Source organism: Lates calcarifer, linkage group LG21, assembly GCF_001640805.2.
Source record: "Lates calcarifer isolate ASB-BC8 linkage group LG21, TLL_Latcal_v3, whole genome shotgun sequence".
In the NCBI taxonomy this organism is placed as follows: Eukaryota; Metazoa; Chordata; class Actinopteri; family Centropomidae; genus Lates; species Lates calcarifer.
Genome location: NC_066853.1, coordinates 6,286,141 through 6,303,765, shown reverse-complemented (window position 1 = coordinate 6,303,765; position 17,625 = coordinate 6,286,141). Strand labels below are relative to the sequence as shown.

At 40.7% G+C, this 17,625-nt stretch overlaps 2 protein-coding genes across 2 annotated transcripts in view; one reads left to right on the top strand and one right to left on the bottom strand.

Annotated features, from left to right (window-relative positions):
- Positions 1 to 17,625, top strand: part of veph1 (ventricular zone expressed PH domain-containing 1) — a 76,036-nt gene that overhangs the window by 9,311 nt on the left and 49,100 nt on the right. Inside the window, exon 4 of the mRNA XM_018681179.1 lies at positions 2,174 to 2,348. Coding sequence (XP_018536695.1) covers positions 2,174 to 2,348 — 175 coding nt within the window. The remainder of the gene's footprint in view (positions 1 to 2,173; positions 2,349 to 17,625) is intronic.
- Positions 7,016 to 16,456, bottom strand: ptx3a (pentraxin 3, long a). The gene is made up of 4 exons (XM_018681181.2): positions 16,064 to 16,456; positions 12,288 to 12,447; positions 11,240 to 11,682; positions 7,016 to 9,058 (listed from the first exon to the last, which is right to left on the bottom strand). The coding sequence occupies exons 1-4, from the start codon at positions 16,200 to 16,202 to the stop codon at positions 8,403 to 8,405; spliced, it is 1,398 nt and encodes a 465-aa protein (XP_018536697.1). The 5' UTR covers positions 16,203 to 16,456; the 3' UTR covers positions 7,016 to 8,402.

The window sequence follows — 17,625 nt, the reverse complement described above, 5'->3', positions numbered from 1 at the left end:
CCTTGGCTAGCAAATACACTTTATGTAATCACAGCCGAGGGGCTTCAAAATGTAAATGTAAATCTTGCCTGCCTTCCCCATCAGACCTCCACAGCTTAAAAGGCTTAAAAGCAGGGGGACTCTCTCTCTCTTCCACCTTTGCTCTCTCTATTTCTCTACCTATTTCCTGTTGGAATGGGAATGTGGTTAATACCACCGTAATGAGACTGATTATTGAGGAAAGGCATGTACACACACACACAGATACACACACACACACACACACACACACATGTGGAGGTGAGACTAAAACTTCTGACAGCCCTGACAGCAGCTTCTGGCTCTGATGTCCTCTCGCCAACAGTTATCAGGGGAGCTCTTCTCTCTCTTCTATCTGTCGCTGTTTCTTTTTCTGTCTGTTTTTTCCCCCCTTTCTTTCATTCTGCCTATTTATACCATCTCACTTGCTCCTTCTTACCTTCTCTTACCCTCCAACTGTCTTTATCTCTTCTCTGATCTCTTCCACTTTGCCTGTCTTCCTGTCATTTTGAATCTACAGATGCACAAACACTGTTTCTCTCACCCTTCCACTGAAACTCCCACAGAGAGGAGGAGAGAAGTGAGCAACAGACTGTAGGAAGAGGGGTTTTCAGTGGCACATACACAGACATATATGCACACAGATTTCTGGCTTCTGATGAGTTTTTTTTTTTTTTTTTACATGACTCCTTGATCTGTGCTGTGCCTGACATTAAAGAGACTCTTCCTGGTAAGATGAAAGTGAGAGAGATGGGACAGATAAATAAATCTGTACATCCATACATGAAGAGTCTACTAGGGGGCAAAAATGTTCTGAGGATTCTAGTGATTTACATCCACTGCCTTTACATTACCCCCCTCAAATTAAGACTAAATGTAGTGTATACCCTGTCATACAGTATAACATGGGTAAACAATAACACAAATAGCTCAGAGCTTCCAATAATAACAGTTTAATCACAATTACACTACAAAATAATAATAAATATTATTATAGATGTATAGATTATAGGTTTATTATAATAAATCTGTTTTTTAACTGCTTTTTAAACTTTGCTTTTACTTACATGCATACATATTTTAAAATTAGGACCTGTCAAATAAATGTGTGTAAAGCAGACTGATGGATTGTTTGATGGTTATTTTGAGTGGTGGGATGATCATTTTTCTGTGGGTACAGTGTCTATACTGCCATCATGTGGCAGAATAGAGGCATGGCAGGAAGAGTGACTACAGTTCCTGAACTCTCTGAAATATCAACAGGTCAGGTTGAAAGGCATTCTGGGTATCCTTAATTTGATGTGCATGCACAAGTATAAAATATATAAGACAGTATCCAAGGAGAGCAGTGAATATTACAGAGAGATGATATGTCATGCAGGGTGTACAGAGGAGGATTTGTGCTGTAAGAGCAAATCTACTCTATGCAATAGCTGCCACTGGGCTTTAAAATGTAAGGCTATTTTTTTATGGGGGCTGGGGTTCAGCATCTATCTCCTTTGGTTGTCTCATTTCTTCCACACAAACACACAGAGAGTAAATGTTCAAACAGACTTGATATCAGACTCTCCAGTTGAGGGTGCTAGTGCATTTCGAACCCCCGTCCTCCTGACTTCTTCAAGCCTGTGCCAGTGACTGCACTGTCAAATACAACTCATGCTCCTCCATTCCCCTCTGTACTTCCATCACATAATAAATGGCTTTTGTGTTTTAAAACCTGCTTAATACTTCTGGTACTTTTTGTACTGCTTTTTACTGCTTTGTACTGAAATTACAAAAAATCTATTTGATGCATGGATCAGTGAGAATCCCTTTGCACCTATAAAGAACAGGCACCTGTCATCTTGGCCATTGTAAGAACTATAAAGTCAAGCCTTCTCTACTGTTCCTTCTTTTTATATTACAAACCCAGGAGTGGAAAGAACTGTATCTCCATCAAACAGATTCATTGTGTGAACACAGTTGCCCAGTGTCCTCTTGTTTGTGTACGTGTACTCCATACCCCGGCATCTGAACAGGGACTTTCCAACCATTTTGTTTTGGTAATATGAAAATGGGTGTTTGGCATTGCTCTAACTAAAATCCTCGGTCTTTCCCTGAATACAGTATTTGACTATTGTGGTTTCCTCAACCTCCTCTCTTTGTGTCCCCTCAGAATTACAGTTGTCCGTCGGTCATGGTGCTGGCCGTCCCTGTAGCGGTGCGGTTCCTGCAGAGAGGGAACAGGGAGCTGAGCAGGAACATGTCCAGTTATCTCTCCCTGGCTGCTATAGCCAAGGCTGACCTGTTGGCTGAACACACAGAGGCCATAACACTCAGCGTGCTGGGAGGTAGGGCTTGTGTACACAAAAACACACACACTATGCAAAAACAAATGAAGGAAAAATGATGAGTATTTCTGTACACATGCACATGTTACGTACATATGATCATGCATGTACACAGACACATGCACACACAGATTTTAAATCCTTATCCTGCCAAAACTCAGTAGCTATTGTTGGGGGGACAGTGACCATTAAACTATGTTGTTTCTGTGATTTGCCAACTACACTTTGACTGACTTATAAACATGGTTTAATCATTCACCTGTGTTCTTAGCAAGTCTTACCATTTCAAATCCAGTGACTCATGTCTCCTCTCCTCCCGTTCAGTTTTTGCTGCCCCAGTTAGATACAGGTCTTCTTACACACTTAGAGAAAAGTGTGTATGTGTGTGGGTATGTGTCTTTTGTTGAGACTATAAAGAGAAAGAGGCGCAGAAAGTGCTTTGCAGGAAAGCTCTGGTTAAGAATGAACATTAACAGGATTCTCTAACAAGACTATTGTAGGCGCTGTTGTGTTTATTTAGTTGTTGATGGTTGATATTTGGGTTTGGCTTGTAGAAGTAGTACTTGTTTGTTCTTGTTGTTAGCAGACCTGCAACAATGGGATCAACTGTTTTACTGGAGTGGAAAAAGGAATTACAGGCGTAATCATTAGTTGTAGTAGCAAACCACAGTCTTATCCTGTCGTAAGCCATAGTTATATCCAATGCTGTTATGATGATTGTCAGCTCCCTGAGGAGGATAATGATGGCAAATAACAGCTGTTACAAATCATCTTTTCCCTCATGGCACTTTGAGTGGCACAAGCTGAATGGAAATTCATACATAAGAAGTAATTATTATGGAGAGAAAAGGACAAGTGCTGTTTTGTCTTGTGCAGTTAAACATGTTTTTGTCTGTATCTCTACTCTCTACTGATCAGTTGTGTTTTCTGATGTGTTTTCATTGATTTGCCACAGTGGTGTTTACATCTGGTCCATCTTGAGCACATGTGTTATTCTATTCATCAAATGATGCAACTTTTTCCGATTATCACACAAACATAGATTTGGCTGTTTACTCTGACACAGTCAACAAACTATTTCTGTATTTAGCCCCACAAGGACTCAAATTCCAAATAATTCCAATTACAAATAATGTTTTTCCAATGACCACATAGTACAAATAGTGCATGTATCCTCTAAAAGCAAAACTAATGTGATAGATAGGAAGTCCTCCAGGAGTGAAGGGTCAGACACTGGAGCCCAGCTGACCTCTGGTCAGTGGTTAAAGAAAGCTATTCCCTTTTTTACAACGCACTAACCCTGTTCAAGTTTACAAAGCTGTGTAGGTTCTTAAACGTCCATAGTTAAGACTGCCTGATGGAGATCTGTTTACCCCTGAGGCCTTCACACACACATGCACATACACTGTTAGCACACACACAGGCTCCATTGAGACGATGGTCTTTCTGCACAGGGGTCCAAGCTAATAGCATTTACTTTTTCCAGAAATAATTCAGTTGCACATTATGTGAACATGATAATGTGGGGCTCAGTTTGTTCAATTTGCATGTGCAAGTGTGTTTTTCTCTGTGAATCAGTCTGTGTTTGGCAACATTCTGAACTAACACCACACACACACACACACACACAGACACACACACTAGCACGTGGTGCTAATCATCTCACGAAACACCAGAGCGAGGTGCCCACCATGGTGATTCTCCTACCGAGCACATTTTCAGCTCAGCACGTGAAACAGCTTAGCTCTCTGCTGTCTGGTTCAAGTGAGCTGTAGCCAGGTTTTTGGGCTTGGAGCATTGAATAGTTGGAAGACACTTTACACCTTTGGTTCATAAAACTGTGGGTAAGAATGGAGATACCAAGCCAGATCAATGGGAAAACAGAAATCAGATGTTTTTGTGATTAGAGTAGTTATGTGAGACTAAAAAGACTATTTATCATTTGTGCTTAAATTTGTGGCTTAATATTAATGATGGAAGTGCATTAAAATGCAGTTTCTCTAACTGCTGGTAAGAAACACTGCACCTTCTCTCCAGAAACACAAAGTCGTACTGCGTCTTGGTTATAAATGTTACATAGCTTGCTTATATACGATATATAAGAAACTCCACAGGAGAAATTATTAAAGCTTAAAAAAGGCAGCGGGCCTGTATTTACCTTACTGACAAGCTGTGATACTGTTTTTGTTACTATTTTATCCACATTTGGATTTTCTGGCTCTACCCAGAGGTCAGGATGGCAGCAAGTATTAAAGCCAACTCTATGTTTCAGATTCATTTTTCACAGTTACAGAACTCATTGGCTTGTTTGTTTGTTTTCTGTCATTTTCTTCTAAGGCATTATCTCGTAAAGGCTCAAACTGAAAGGTGCCTCAGACACAAAGCCTGTCTTTGTCCTGATTTAACTTTCTACTCACAATGTCTACTTTTTTTTCATTATACAGTAAAGTTAATATTTTGGCTAAGATCATGGTTAGCTGTCCATTTTTTTCTTTGTGCTGCTCAGAGACTGGCTGTTCCATGTCTTTATGCGCTCAGTGTTACCCCAAAGTCAAATTCAGTTTATTTATAAGTCCCACACTGGTTGTATCAGTGTGTTTCAGTATTTCAATGTGTTTCATTTTAGTATTTACACTGTGTAGTCCACACACATGTATTACGTTTCCTGAATGTCAGCCACTTAGTGGAGATACAGTCATAATGTTTGCTTCAAAACTTTGACCCTGAAATTTCTTTCCAATAGATTTATGACACTCCTACATAAAATCACTCTGTGGGACAATTGTAGAAACTAACGCACTCTGAAACCTGACCTTGTTTGTGAGTACGGAGGGAATCAGAAATCAATAGGGGGAAGGAACAGAAATGAAGAGAGAGAGAGAGATGGGACAGATTGAAAGTTCTATGCAAATGTGTGCTAATGCTTACAATGGCTTTGATCCAGCTTGAGGGGGAATATGTCTCACACACACACACAGAGTCACACATACTAAGAGTAGCAAGAGGATGAAAGTGAACAAGGCTCACTGAAGGGCTGTATTATAGCGAGTTCAGATTTATGTTTCCTTGGGCAGTTTTTAATGCAGCTTTGGCAGTTTCAAATTTTTACCCCCTGCTGCAGCTCACTGTGGAGGCTCATCTACTGTGCTCTGAAAGTTTCAACCTCGTGTTGCCTTTTTAACAACCCTCTACCTCTCTCTACCCCCTCTCAATAGAGAACTGAGAAACTTCAACATAAACACAACTACAAACACACGTAATCATGCCGAAACATGCACACACGCACGTAGCACGTTGAACCAACAACAGATGACTTTTCTTTTTCTCAGCAGGAAGTGAGCTGATGTCATGGGATCGGGGCGTGATGGGTTGGTTACATGAGCTAGCAGGATGAATGGACTGTGCATGTATGTGTTTATACTGCAAGTTTATCACTGAAGCCTGTTGCCACATGCTGGTTCACACTAATTTTATCTACAGTCTTTGTCTTCTTTGGAAGGCAGCGTGTTGTTACACGACTTGCGTTTTATGCTTTGTTGTATTTCCATCATATCTGTCATTTCAGTGTGTAGTGAGTTTTATAAGGATGCGTGTGTGTTTATAGTTACAGGAATCCAGCAGGAGGATACAATGTAAAGGTTTTATAGCTAGCTCCAGTAAGCCGCAACAAAACCCGGTCATTATCAGATGTCACTCACACATTCACAACATATGGCATTGCTTTGGCCCCATAGAGATTTAGAGCCAAGAGTTCCTTCCCTCTAAAAGTATAACCTGATCTTAAGGAAACACTGAAGTTTGGAATGTGTCATCTGTCAAAGTTATATGTCTTTTTTGGCTCCCCTGCTGCATAACATATGTAGGTACTGTACTTTGGTTTGTAAGGTTAAGAGAAGGCAGAGTGGGGAGAGGGAGGGGGGCAGGTTGGATGAGGGCGAGTGTGAAAGGTGGCGTTTCCATTTCGTAACAGGTCACATTTACAGAAACAGTTGGAGACTATGCAGTTGTTGTAGCTGCAGGAGAAACCTGCCATATATCACTAATGGGCCTGTAGCAGGACGTGTCACTGTAAACTATAAGCATATGTGAGCAGCAGAAAATGTGCATGCTGTTTCTCTACAGGTGCAGCGTATCTTCAGTGTTACGGTCAGAGTATTTTAATCAATAAAAGGTTATATGAAGGTTATGATAGTATCTTTATGGCATATGTCTACAATTCATATTGAATGTACTGTATATCATAATCTCAGTGAGTCAGACTTTGCACTGCTGCTGTTTTGAGAATTTAGACTTCTTCCTATGACATTGTTTACAGAGGCAAACACACTGTAGTAGTGATAACTTTCAGACCACTCAAAATTTAGTTTTCCTCTTTGCTGTGTTTTCAAATGTTGATCTAGTGCATTTCCTTGCCCCGTGTATGTCACCTTGTGTTTGAAAGGCTTTACACTGATATACTTGCCACCTTGCAAGGTTTGAATCAACTTGTAACTGTTGTGAGCATCATAAGAAAAAGGATACATTTAGTTATCGTCCTTCGTAAAGTTCCACAATCCTCAGCAACACACAAAATGAAAGTCCTCCTTAAATACTATGTGTAGATGACAAATATTCAAACACCATCTTCATTTTGAAATGACAAAAGCACCAGACACCCAGCACAAGGATATACTATAACTTGAAATGTTTATTCATAACTCACTCTCCATTCATCCAGTCATGTTATGCAAAATATATTTATGTACAAAATACATTCAATTTCACTTTTTCACAAGACAAAAACAAAAGCAATTTACATTATAATACAAGACAACTTAGTTAATAAAAGATTAGATAAAAGATTGTAAACATTGTCCTCAGTTTCTTTTTGTCAAACTAAAAAAAACAAAACAATCTCAATCTCCAATGACAAATACTATACGATAGTTTTACTCTCATTACTTACTGCAGTATCAAAAAAGAAGACACACATATATATTACCCTAAAATTAAATGAGAACTACTGACAAATAAACCTAACAAAGCAGAATTATAACTCCTATGAATGTAAACACTTAGTACTGAGTACAGGTTTGGAAATGTAAGGTCTTAAAATGCTTTAAACATTTTCACATGTTCAAGAAAATGATGATAATAAAATAATGATAATTTCATTTGAAGCTGTTTCTAGAGTCACTAAATGGCCAGGCTTGAAGTGAAAGCAAATACAGCAGTTTTCAGTCACACAGGTATTTTGAAAATCACATATTATATGGTAGCTCTGCTTTCAGTTGTAATGGGGATAGATGACAATACCTACAAGACTGCTATGGTAGGAAAGTAAATATTTTATGATAATAATGTTCTCTAGTAAAAATGCAATAGGGAAACAGATTTTGCACTTGCACAAAACTAGATAGGAAAAAAGGAAAATGCATTGTTACTCCAAAAAAAAAAAAAAAACCCAAAAAAATCACTCTACAGTTACAAGATAATCTCTTGTAATCGTCTGTGACATCTTTTTTTCCTCTCCTGCATGGCTGTCTGGTGATTACTCTGTTTACTGGCTCAGAACCCATTCACTTTAACAACAGACTCTTTGTCTTTCTTGCTGTCTAATTAAGTCTTTGGTAAATGCTGCTTGCAGCACGTTTCCTGCTACAATACGAGTTTTCTAAGCTGAATGTACGTCAGTGCGAGTGTGTGTGTAGTACGGGTGTGTGACAAAGAATGCAGCGTGTCTGTGTATGTGTGTGTTATGGCCTCAGTTCAAAAGGTTATGTTATAAAAATAAACTTCAGTCTCTCACAGCATTGGCTTTCTCTCATCTGAACGTGTCCAGTAGAGTTCATTGCAGCATTAGTTTGTGTTAATAGCGATGAAGATGATGAATAAAACAGTCAGACAACATAAAAATTCAAACACTAAACTATAGGGACAAAGATGATGATGATAAAAGCAGTTGTAAGTTGCTCTCTTCAGTTTTAGCATGAAAACATAATACGATGTTGCTGATATTCACTGAAGATTATGATCATGATGATGCTGATGAAAATGATGAAGAGTAGAAGTCAGTTAGTAGATGAACTGAGCGCCTCCATGTGGCACCATCTCCGTCACGCCCCACGCCACCATGTTTCCTCTTTGCTCGCAGCCCTTTCCCTTTTGCAAAGCCAGCTGGGAAATCTCCTCCTCTGACAGCACCCTGTCCCACATGTTCACTCCTGTCATCTTCCCAGCAAATGCCAGCTTGGGATCGAACCCTCCCTCGAACCCTGTCATGCCGGTTCCGCTGCTTGGAGATTGAGGGCAGCAGCCGTTCCTCTCTTGCCCCAGCTGGAGTGAGCCCCCGTCGGGTAAGGTGTGACCCTCAGCCACTCCAGGTGTGGAGGCCACTTTTTTCCCGCCTGCCCACAGGCTCGCCAGGCCCTGCTTAGAGGACCAAGCCCCACACAAGTGGTTCCACTCTCCCGGGGTCACCGCACCTCGTGCCTCCACCAGGTGAGCCTCTCCTCCAATGGTGAAAAGTGCAGAGGTTTGGCCAAGGAGCAGCTGGATCTCATATGGGTTGCGACGGTTTCCATAGGAGAACAGCACAGTTTTGTTGGCGACAGTGGTTGGCTTTACCCACATGCAGACAGTGAAGAACGAAATGGAGAGAGGGACATCTGGTGTGACCGAGGTGTAGATTCGACGGGAACGCATCGGGAAGAGCAGGGCCATCTCACAGCCTGTGCAACAAGAAGACATGATAGTGTTTATTGTCATTGAATAAAAGCGTCTTTTCATATGCAAATTTAGGTTGACTTTTCACAAATGCATCTTTAACACAACGATCCAAAGAATTTTACAGATCTATTGAAATAGACCAGTAGCAGTGCATGAGGCTGAGAGTAAAAGCACCAAATCTGGCTTTTCATGAACAAATAGTAAGGTTTTAAACCTTGTAAACGACAGGAAGCTTGTGAAGAGGCAAGATTGTGTAAAGAACTACACAAGATAAAAATGTCTAAATCCTACCAAAGACTAGCAGCAGTTCACCGAAGTTGTTTTTAAATGTTATAGCTGGATAAAACATCCAGACACTGAGGTATGGTGTAATAAGGATGTTTTTATTTGAAAGGTTGTATATAAATTAATATATGTTATAAATTAAAGCTGGTATCATTCGACTGTAGAACGTTTTGAGTTGGTCAGCATTTGATGTCCTAAAGGTTGTTGTTGTGTTATGTTGGTTCATCTTTACCATAAAGGAAGATAAAACTGGGTGTCATCAACATAAGAGAGAAAACAGATATTTTATTTTAATGCTATGGCTAAGAGAAAATAAAAAACTGTAAATTGATCTAAAGCTACAGCTAACTCAAGTTATCTGTACTTAGATTAAATTCTGGCAGTTGTTGGATTCCACACATTCTGGTTTAATGAGAGACCCTCAAAGTTCAGTTCATGATATCTGCCCCACCAACATACAAACACATTTGTCTCCTTGTGTCATCTGGTTCAGTTGTTTGTTCTGCTTCATTTCATTCTTGTCCCAGTTCATCTCTCAAACACCTTTTAAATGCACATTGTATTTTGAAACCTTCTTTTGTTGGTTATTTTTTTGGTACATAAAATGCAGAATGAGTCCTTTCTGGGAAATTTATCCTCCAGATGAGTTCTGTTGGAGGTATAGAAGACCTCCCAACCTGTATCCTTTTTATTGAGCTCTTCCTCACTCTCAGTTGAGTCATTTTTCTTCTCCATTAGTTTCTCTCTCCTCCTCCTTTTCTCTGCAGAGGTCTGCGTCTGCCCCCCTCACCCCTCCTTTCCCTTCCTCTTTCTCTCTCCCCCCTCCACTTAGTAGACACACTCCCCACCCACTAAAAGAGGAGATCCCAAATATTGATGTTACATTTGTCTCAGGTTTCTGCCACTCAGAACATAACAGTGAAAAAAGACAGTTTGAACATGCGTCTGTGTGTGTGTGTGTGTGTGTGTGTGTGCGTGTGCGTCTACATGTTGGTTTCCATCTGGTTCTACTTTCCCAGGGTGCTTTGGTGTGGTTTTTGTGGCAACCATCTAATGATTACACCTCTCTCTGCTCGGTATGTAGGCCAAACTTCGATTTCTGGACTGTAAATGTGTGTGTGCGTGCATGAGATGAGTAATGTGTTTTTCTGCATTTTTAATTAGATCAATCCTAGGAAATTAAGTTGTCTGACTGACATGAGTGGTACCTTTTGGAGGGCTAAACTTGCTCCAGGTTTACTGACTCATGCTTCAGTCACAAGCTGCATTGTTATTAGTGTTTATTTCAAGGATGGAGAGTAAACCAGACTAGTAGCTCTGCTAACTAACCACAAACAGTAGTGTAGTCCACTAGGAGTCCAAAAACTGTGCTTGTGTATTATCTCTATCTTCTCATGCTTTTATAGGTTCCCATTATTATCTTTTAAACCCCCAAAATAGCTTTAACTATCTGTCAATGAAAATAGCTGAAGGCAAATGTGTGGATTGATGGATGATGCCCCGATCTGTCTGAGCTAAGAGGCACTAAGTAATCATTATACAGCTGACCCCATACCTGTCCCCTTCTTGTTTGACTTGACTGCAGCAACTGAGACTAATCTTACTAAGTGATGTGAAAAAGATGGGTTGCTACTTAAGGAGAACAACACGCCTGGAGACAGACAGAAGAAGTGGAAAAGGTATTTAGGACACACACAAGCTGCATGATTAGTTGTTCGGAAGCGAGGCCAGACAGAGGGGGGGTCTCATTCTTTTACTTCAAGCGTGACCTGAATGTGTCAACGCAGAAAAAAAATCTGAAGGTGGAAGGTTGTTTGTGTGGCACTGTCGAGAAAGGTGAAGGTAAAGACAAAGACACAGTTAGACACTGATTACTAATGACAAGATGGGTATCTTACCTGCGGGTAGGTATCTTTGCCTCGATGACCTCAGCACCTCCTCCAGCTCCACCCTCGTCTGTTGCAGCGCAGCCAGCACCCCGTCTAAAGCCACCTCTCGTGATGTGACTTCCTGCTCCTGGTGCCCAGCCCTTCCACCCTCTGGAAGCTGGAATCCTGTCTTTGTATTCATCCCCATCCCAGCTTCAGGACTGCTGAAGCAGCTGGTCTCCAGCTTGGTGAGTCGGGAGGCCTGTGCTCGTGCTGCGGAGAGGAGCTGATGTAGCATCGGCTCCAGGTTGTTGGAATTCCCAACAGAATTCCCAGCAGCAGCAGCAGAAGTCTGAGCTCCAAGTTTGTGGCGCTCCAAGGTTTCTCTGAGGCGGCCCTCCAGTTGCAAGGCCATCCTTCTTCCTGCTGTCTCCACTGCAACCCCACAGGAGCCGCCATACTGGGCTACAAACCTGACCAGATGGACCAATGTAAAAGATATTCACTGTAGCACTAGAAATTGGCTGTTGCTCCCAATTCACTTATAAAACAATTGCCATTAAAACTAACTGGGTGAATTCAGGATATTGGTCTTAAGCAAAGCTGAAATTATGCTGTGCAACCAATTAATTGTTTGAGTAATTTTTTTGGAAAAACTGCCAAAAAAAACACTTCTCAAATGTGAATATTTTCAGTTTTTCTTCAAGGTCTTTGATTGGAAAATGATGGTAAAATGAATATATTTGGGTTTCAGCTTTGAGTCAGACTCCATCATAGGCTCCAGGAACATGTGATTTCTTTTGACATTTTTCATGTTTCCTATTATTTCATAGTCCAAACAATTACTAAGTTAATCAAGAAAATAAGTGTAAGTTACAGCCCTACTATCTCAATGGATCAAGGATAACAATACTAGTATTTGGACTTCACATCACAGTCCAAATATCACATTTCATTTGAATTTCAGTCTTGGTTTATAAAATATCACAATGTTCAGCCCTAATTTGTGGAACTATCATAAAACCTCATTTCATCTAATTTGAAACCAGCATTTTTCTCATTCCTTTGCCAAACCAACCTGAGCATTTCTCCACGCAGTGACCCCATCTCCACCTTGATGATATCATCAGCATACTGAAGCAGCATGTTTTCCCTCATCTGACTGTTCTCCAGCATCGAGAAGATTTTGTCCCACTTGGTCAGGTCTGGAGAACTGCAGGGCGAAGAGCTCGGTGTGGCTGGGGAGGAGAATGGTGCAAAGAGGGAGAGGAAAAGTAAAGTTAACATATCTAACAGAAGATTAAATCATTGGGGTTCCTACAGTATGTGTGGAGAGGAGGATTTCCTTTTCTATTGAAAAGGAGTTTTCAAAGTTTCACATGATGTTGCCAAGGTGTCAGGGAGTCAGTAATGGGATGCAACTGCGACTGTGTAGGCTGTATTATTTGATTACATTTAGGCAAATTGGCATAGAGCTGTCATGATATCTACAATATTGCAATATTGTGCAGTTGACAAACCAACAGCATGGGAGTGCAAGCAAGTGCCACGATCACTATGGTCACATTTTTCGTGCCAGGCCTCTCTTGTTCTACAGTGCATGTGTGTGCTGAATGTTAAATAATTCATAGGAAACATGAGTCATGAGTAATTTTGCAGAGGCTTGGAGACCTGCTGAAGTCACTTCCATGTCCATACCTAAGAGAGCTAAAGCAAATTTTTAGTTCACGTGCTAGCTACAGGAAGAGCTTGTAGACTTCAGTGCAGATCCACTTACCAGGGTAGATTTCCTTTCCTCTGCTCTCTAAAGTCACTCACAAGTATATGTGTAATGTGTACTATTACCACATATTGCACGGTTGAGCCACCCCAAATCACCGCAGCAAAAACTTCACTGTGACAACTGAATTAGCTGTTGCTAATTCCTGTTTGTAGTGCACCCAAGGTCATACTACTGTCATTGTATTACTTTGATACTGAAGAAAACTGGAAAACATGATTCTCTGGTAAGGTCTGGAGTTATAGGGATTTATGGACATTTACGTTTATCAGGGACATCAGAGTAAATGCGCACCAAGGGTTTTAAAGTACCTTTAACGTAGTGCTTTAAAAATAGTACTTTAAAACCCTTAGTGCCCTTAGGATGGCAGTGGAACATTTATTTTGTCCTGCAGACAGTTCAGACAGTTGCTCTGTGTACTTATTGTGCTAGTGCTAGAACACATGTGGCTTCAGAGGGAGGAAGCAGAAAATATCTTAAACTTTTATCAGAGTTGAACATATTGTGATCTAAGGCCATAATTGTAATGAAAGAGAAGATAGAAGAAAAATGTTTAATTCTGCTGAAAGATCTGACTGCTGTGAATGCCTTGGCAGAGATAGTGGGGATAGATAGTCGAACAGCAGGTAAGATGAAGGGTATAGTTAGGGACAAAAAAGGAAGTCAAGCTGTTGTGACAGAGATAAGAACGTGGGAAAGAAATAGGACAATTGGCTCATAAACCAAAAACTTTGGCTGCTGTTTTCCTGGCAAGATCAGATAACAAGATTAGAGAGAAACACAGGGAAGAAGGGGGTAAAACAAAACCAGGGGGTAAAACAATCCAGGAATGAGAATATGTGTCAAACACACTGTTCTGATTAACATTAGAGCCTGTTTATACCAGCAAACGTATTCTAGAGGTGCAATATCACAGGACTGCAGGATTTGTTTTGGCTGCCTGTCCCCAAGGTTCAAAGTAAATTAGGCAGAAAAGTTCATGCACTCTGCTCCTGCTGACTTACCAAAGTAAAAGCTAAGGTCTGACACTGGTTTATGAATGATTTTCAAGAGACTGTCAAAAACCTTCCAGAGTTAGATTTCATTAGCTGGGATTTTTTTTAACCACTTCTGGTACTTTTTCTGGTACCATACTGCATTGGAGGGTTTGTAAAGTCAATTCTACTGCTACACTTAATTCTTATTTTGATTGGGTTAGTACTTATGAGAGCTTTTCTCTTTGTTATATCAGTATAAACTGAATATCTTTTGGATCATTTTGGACAGTGGAACAAAACATTTAATGGCATCAGCTTGGGCTTTAGGAAATTTTAATGGGAATTGTTTGCCATTTTCTGTCATTTTGTAGACCTAACAAATGAATGATGAATTAAGGATATACTTGCCACAGTAGATGCTGGTGAAAATAATCTTTAGTTTCACCCTTAGAGTGAATTTCATTTATTTCTTTTAACTTAAGTATTAGTGGCAATTTTACAGGACTGAACCTTTAAGTACAAACATACTGTATATGTACATGTACAGGCAGATGGAAAAATACCTAATAGTGTGGAAGTAACCTGTATCCTCCTTTGGTCAACAGTCAAGGTGTGTTGGGGAGATGAATAACTAAACGTATGGGTTTACTTATCTGCTATGTGTATTCTGCTGAGAATGATCTGTGTCATGGTCTCTCTCATATTACCCTCATTAATTTAAATTCCACTCAGAGATTCAGAGATTTGAGCAGGTCAAAAGCAATGATCTGTGTCTTCCTCCAGGCTTTGACTCTCCTCACACACCTGCACACACACTGTACTTAACTCACATGATTTGACTTTTTCACCTTAGTCCAGTGAGCCCATTATGAATTTTTGTGTGTTTCTTTGTCTTTCCTGCCCCCCACCTTTTCTTGTAGGCAGAAACAATCCTTCCTCTAGTGCTGTAATTCATGTGCTTGGATTTTACTATTCTCAGTCATTGTGTCTGAGCTGCCCTCATTTTTGCCTTCAATCACGTTTAATCACATCGCTGGCTGTGCCCAGAGCAAAGTTTCCTGCCTGTTAACTGTTGGTGCTGCAATTATACCTCCTGCTAGGTTTAAAACAACAAACAAATGCGAGCTGTGAGGGGCCAGCTGCACGCACAAAAACATGCACGCACCCACACTTTCTCTATATGTACACACATTCTTCAGTCTCACACACTTCACATCTACAATCTGAGCATGCACACAGTGATGCTCTCTAAAACAGCTGAGAGAAGAATTTCATGATGATAAATTATTCTGTGATTGGTGACCAGTCAGTCATGCTGTAATGTGTATTGCCCCTCTGCTATTCTTTGATGCTACTCGCTCTCATATGCAAACTCTGTCTCTGTCCAACTGACTGTGTGCTGTACATGCTATGCTACTTGTTTTCTGTCTTCTCTGTATTTCAGTCTTCCCTTTTTAGCATGTAAAAGTACTCGATAAACTAACCAGTCAGGTGTCAGCCTTTAATTTCTCTCAGAATAGCAGCAACGTAATCAGCGTTATCATACATGTCAATCACTAAATCAATAAGCTGATTTATTAAAGACACCAGCCCAACCCACCAACCCTCTAGCTGATTTTTTCTCTTCGTTTTTCTGCAAACAGTGAAGTGCTTACATTATAACTGGATGCCAATGGTGATAGATTTACATGTGTTCTTCTCTCACAGTTTTTCTGCTCTCTGTCATCTCGTATACATATATTATCATAGAATCATAGTGGAACAACTCTACTCAACATTATCAGTTTTACAGTTTCTGCCCATTTTTTGGTGACTAGTGCTTAGTGCATCTTTTTCAGATTTAGGACTAAGTCAGTCGTTTTTCCTGATGCTTCCCCCCTCCCCCCAGCAAAGCATTTCCACTGTATTGACCTGTAATGACAGAGACTGAACATATAAGCGGAATGAATCTAATGTCCTGATCCCACCTCTCACACAAAAGCATGCACAAGAAATTGATTTCACACACCAACCACACAGCAACCGCAGTCATCTGAGGATCTTAATCAGATAAGTCTTTAGTTACCAAACACACACACACACACTGAGTTTACTTACGTTCTGGTGTGTCTCCCTCTGTGATTTCATTGTAGTAGGTGTCAGCGTAGTTGACCTCAATATCATCCTCATATGCGAGAAGCAGGCACACACACACCGACAGCACACACACTGCCTGGGGGAGCCTCCACCGAAACATGCTGCTGCTGACTTGAGTGTGTGTGTGTGAAAGAGAGACCAATGTATGTATGTCTGGTGAGTTTTAGGTACACTCCTCTGCCTGTATACCTGCTGGTCTGTGTGTGTGTGTGTGTGTGTGTCTGTTGTAAGAGGAGGTTGCAGTCAGGTTGGTTGTGTGTGTTTTGTTTGTCTCTGCTGCTTCTCTCTGTCTGTCTCACTTTCTACAGCGCTGCAGGTCCACCACTCTCTTTTTCAAGCCTCACTCCTCTCATACAGTATTTGTCCCTCCTCCCTAATGACTCCCCACCTCTCCCTCCCTCCCGCTCTCTCTCTCTGTCTCTCTCTCTCATTTTTTCTCGTTAAATGCTGAGCAATCCTTTGGCAGGAAGCCCAGCAGTGTAGAGTACTCCAACCAGAGAGAGGGGCTGCTTGGGCTTTACACACACACAAACACACACACACACACACACACACCACACACACACACACACACACACAGACATTTATATTACTGTACAGTATTTAGAAGAACTTTCCATATGTGTTTATTTGTAATGTCTTAACCGGCAGAAGTTAACCTTCAGCCCTACACACTTATTCTTAAACGACAAATCCAGTTTATTACAGGTTAGGTCTTATTTCTATAGTTTTAATCCTCATTTCTATGAGTTATGATAACTCACCACAGTAACTGCTGAGATCTGGGGAAATGGCAATATCGCTACGGCAAAGTCTGACAGGGCAAGAAACACCAGCAGGTCAGTTTTGCTGGATTACCTAAACCACTTTATCTGAAGTAAATCCACAAGTGAGTGCACCCAAACTGCTGGTAATCCCACATAAACCAGAATAATTCTTCACTTATTAAACTAATCATTAAATCTTACCACTAAACCCAAGCACTTGATTCATACTCTTACCTGAACCTAAACCTTATTAACTTTAACCTTAAAACTCTGTGAACTTTTAACACAGTTATTACAAAAAATGAAACATTTCAACACAAAAGGAATTTATTTTTGGGAAGTACATATTTCTAAATTTCCATCTTTGTGAAAACACTTCTCACAAGTACGGACATGTAAGGGCAGCGCTCCATGTCCATCCTGCGAGCGGGTCAGTGAGTAATGCGTCGTTGGAGGTAGCCTGTATGTCGTAATCAGATACAACTGCAGCTCCTGCGACTGACAGAGGGAAAGAGGGGAGGGGAAAGAGGTAATGGAGAGGGGGAGGAAGCAAAGAACACAAACTTTCCTGATTTTTGCCCCATGCAGAGACTGTGTGTGTGTGTGTGTGTGTGTGTGTGTGTGTGTGTGTGTGTGTGTGCGCGCAGAGGGAAGTTTGAATGGAACCCAGACATCAGGGGTTTCTAAATGCGTTTATTGTTCTCCTGCTTTGCTCTGTTTATTTATTTATTTGTCAGCCTTTTCGTGTGTGTGTGT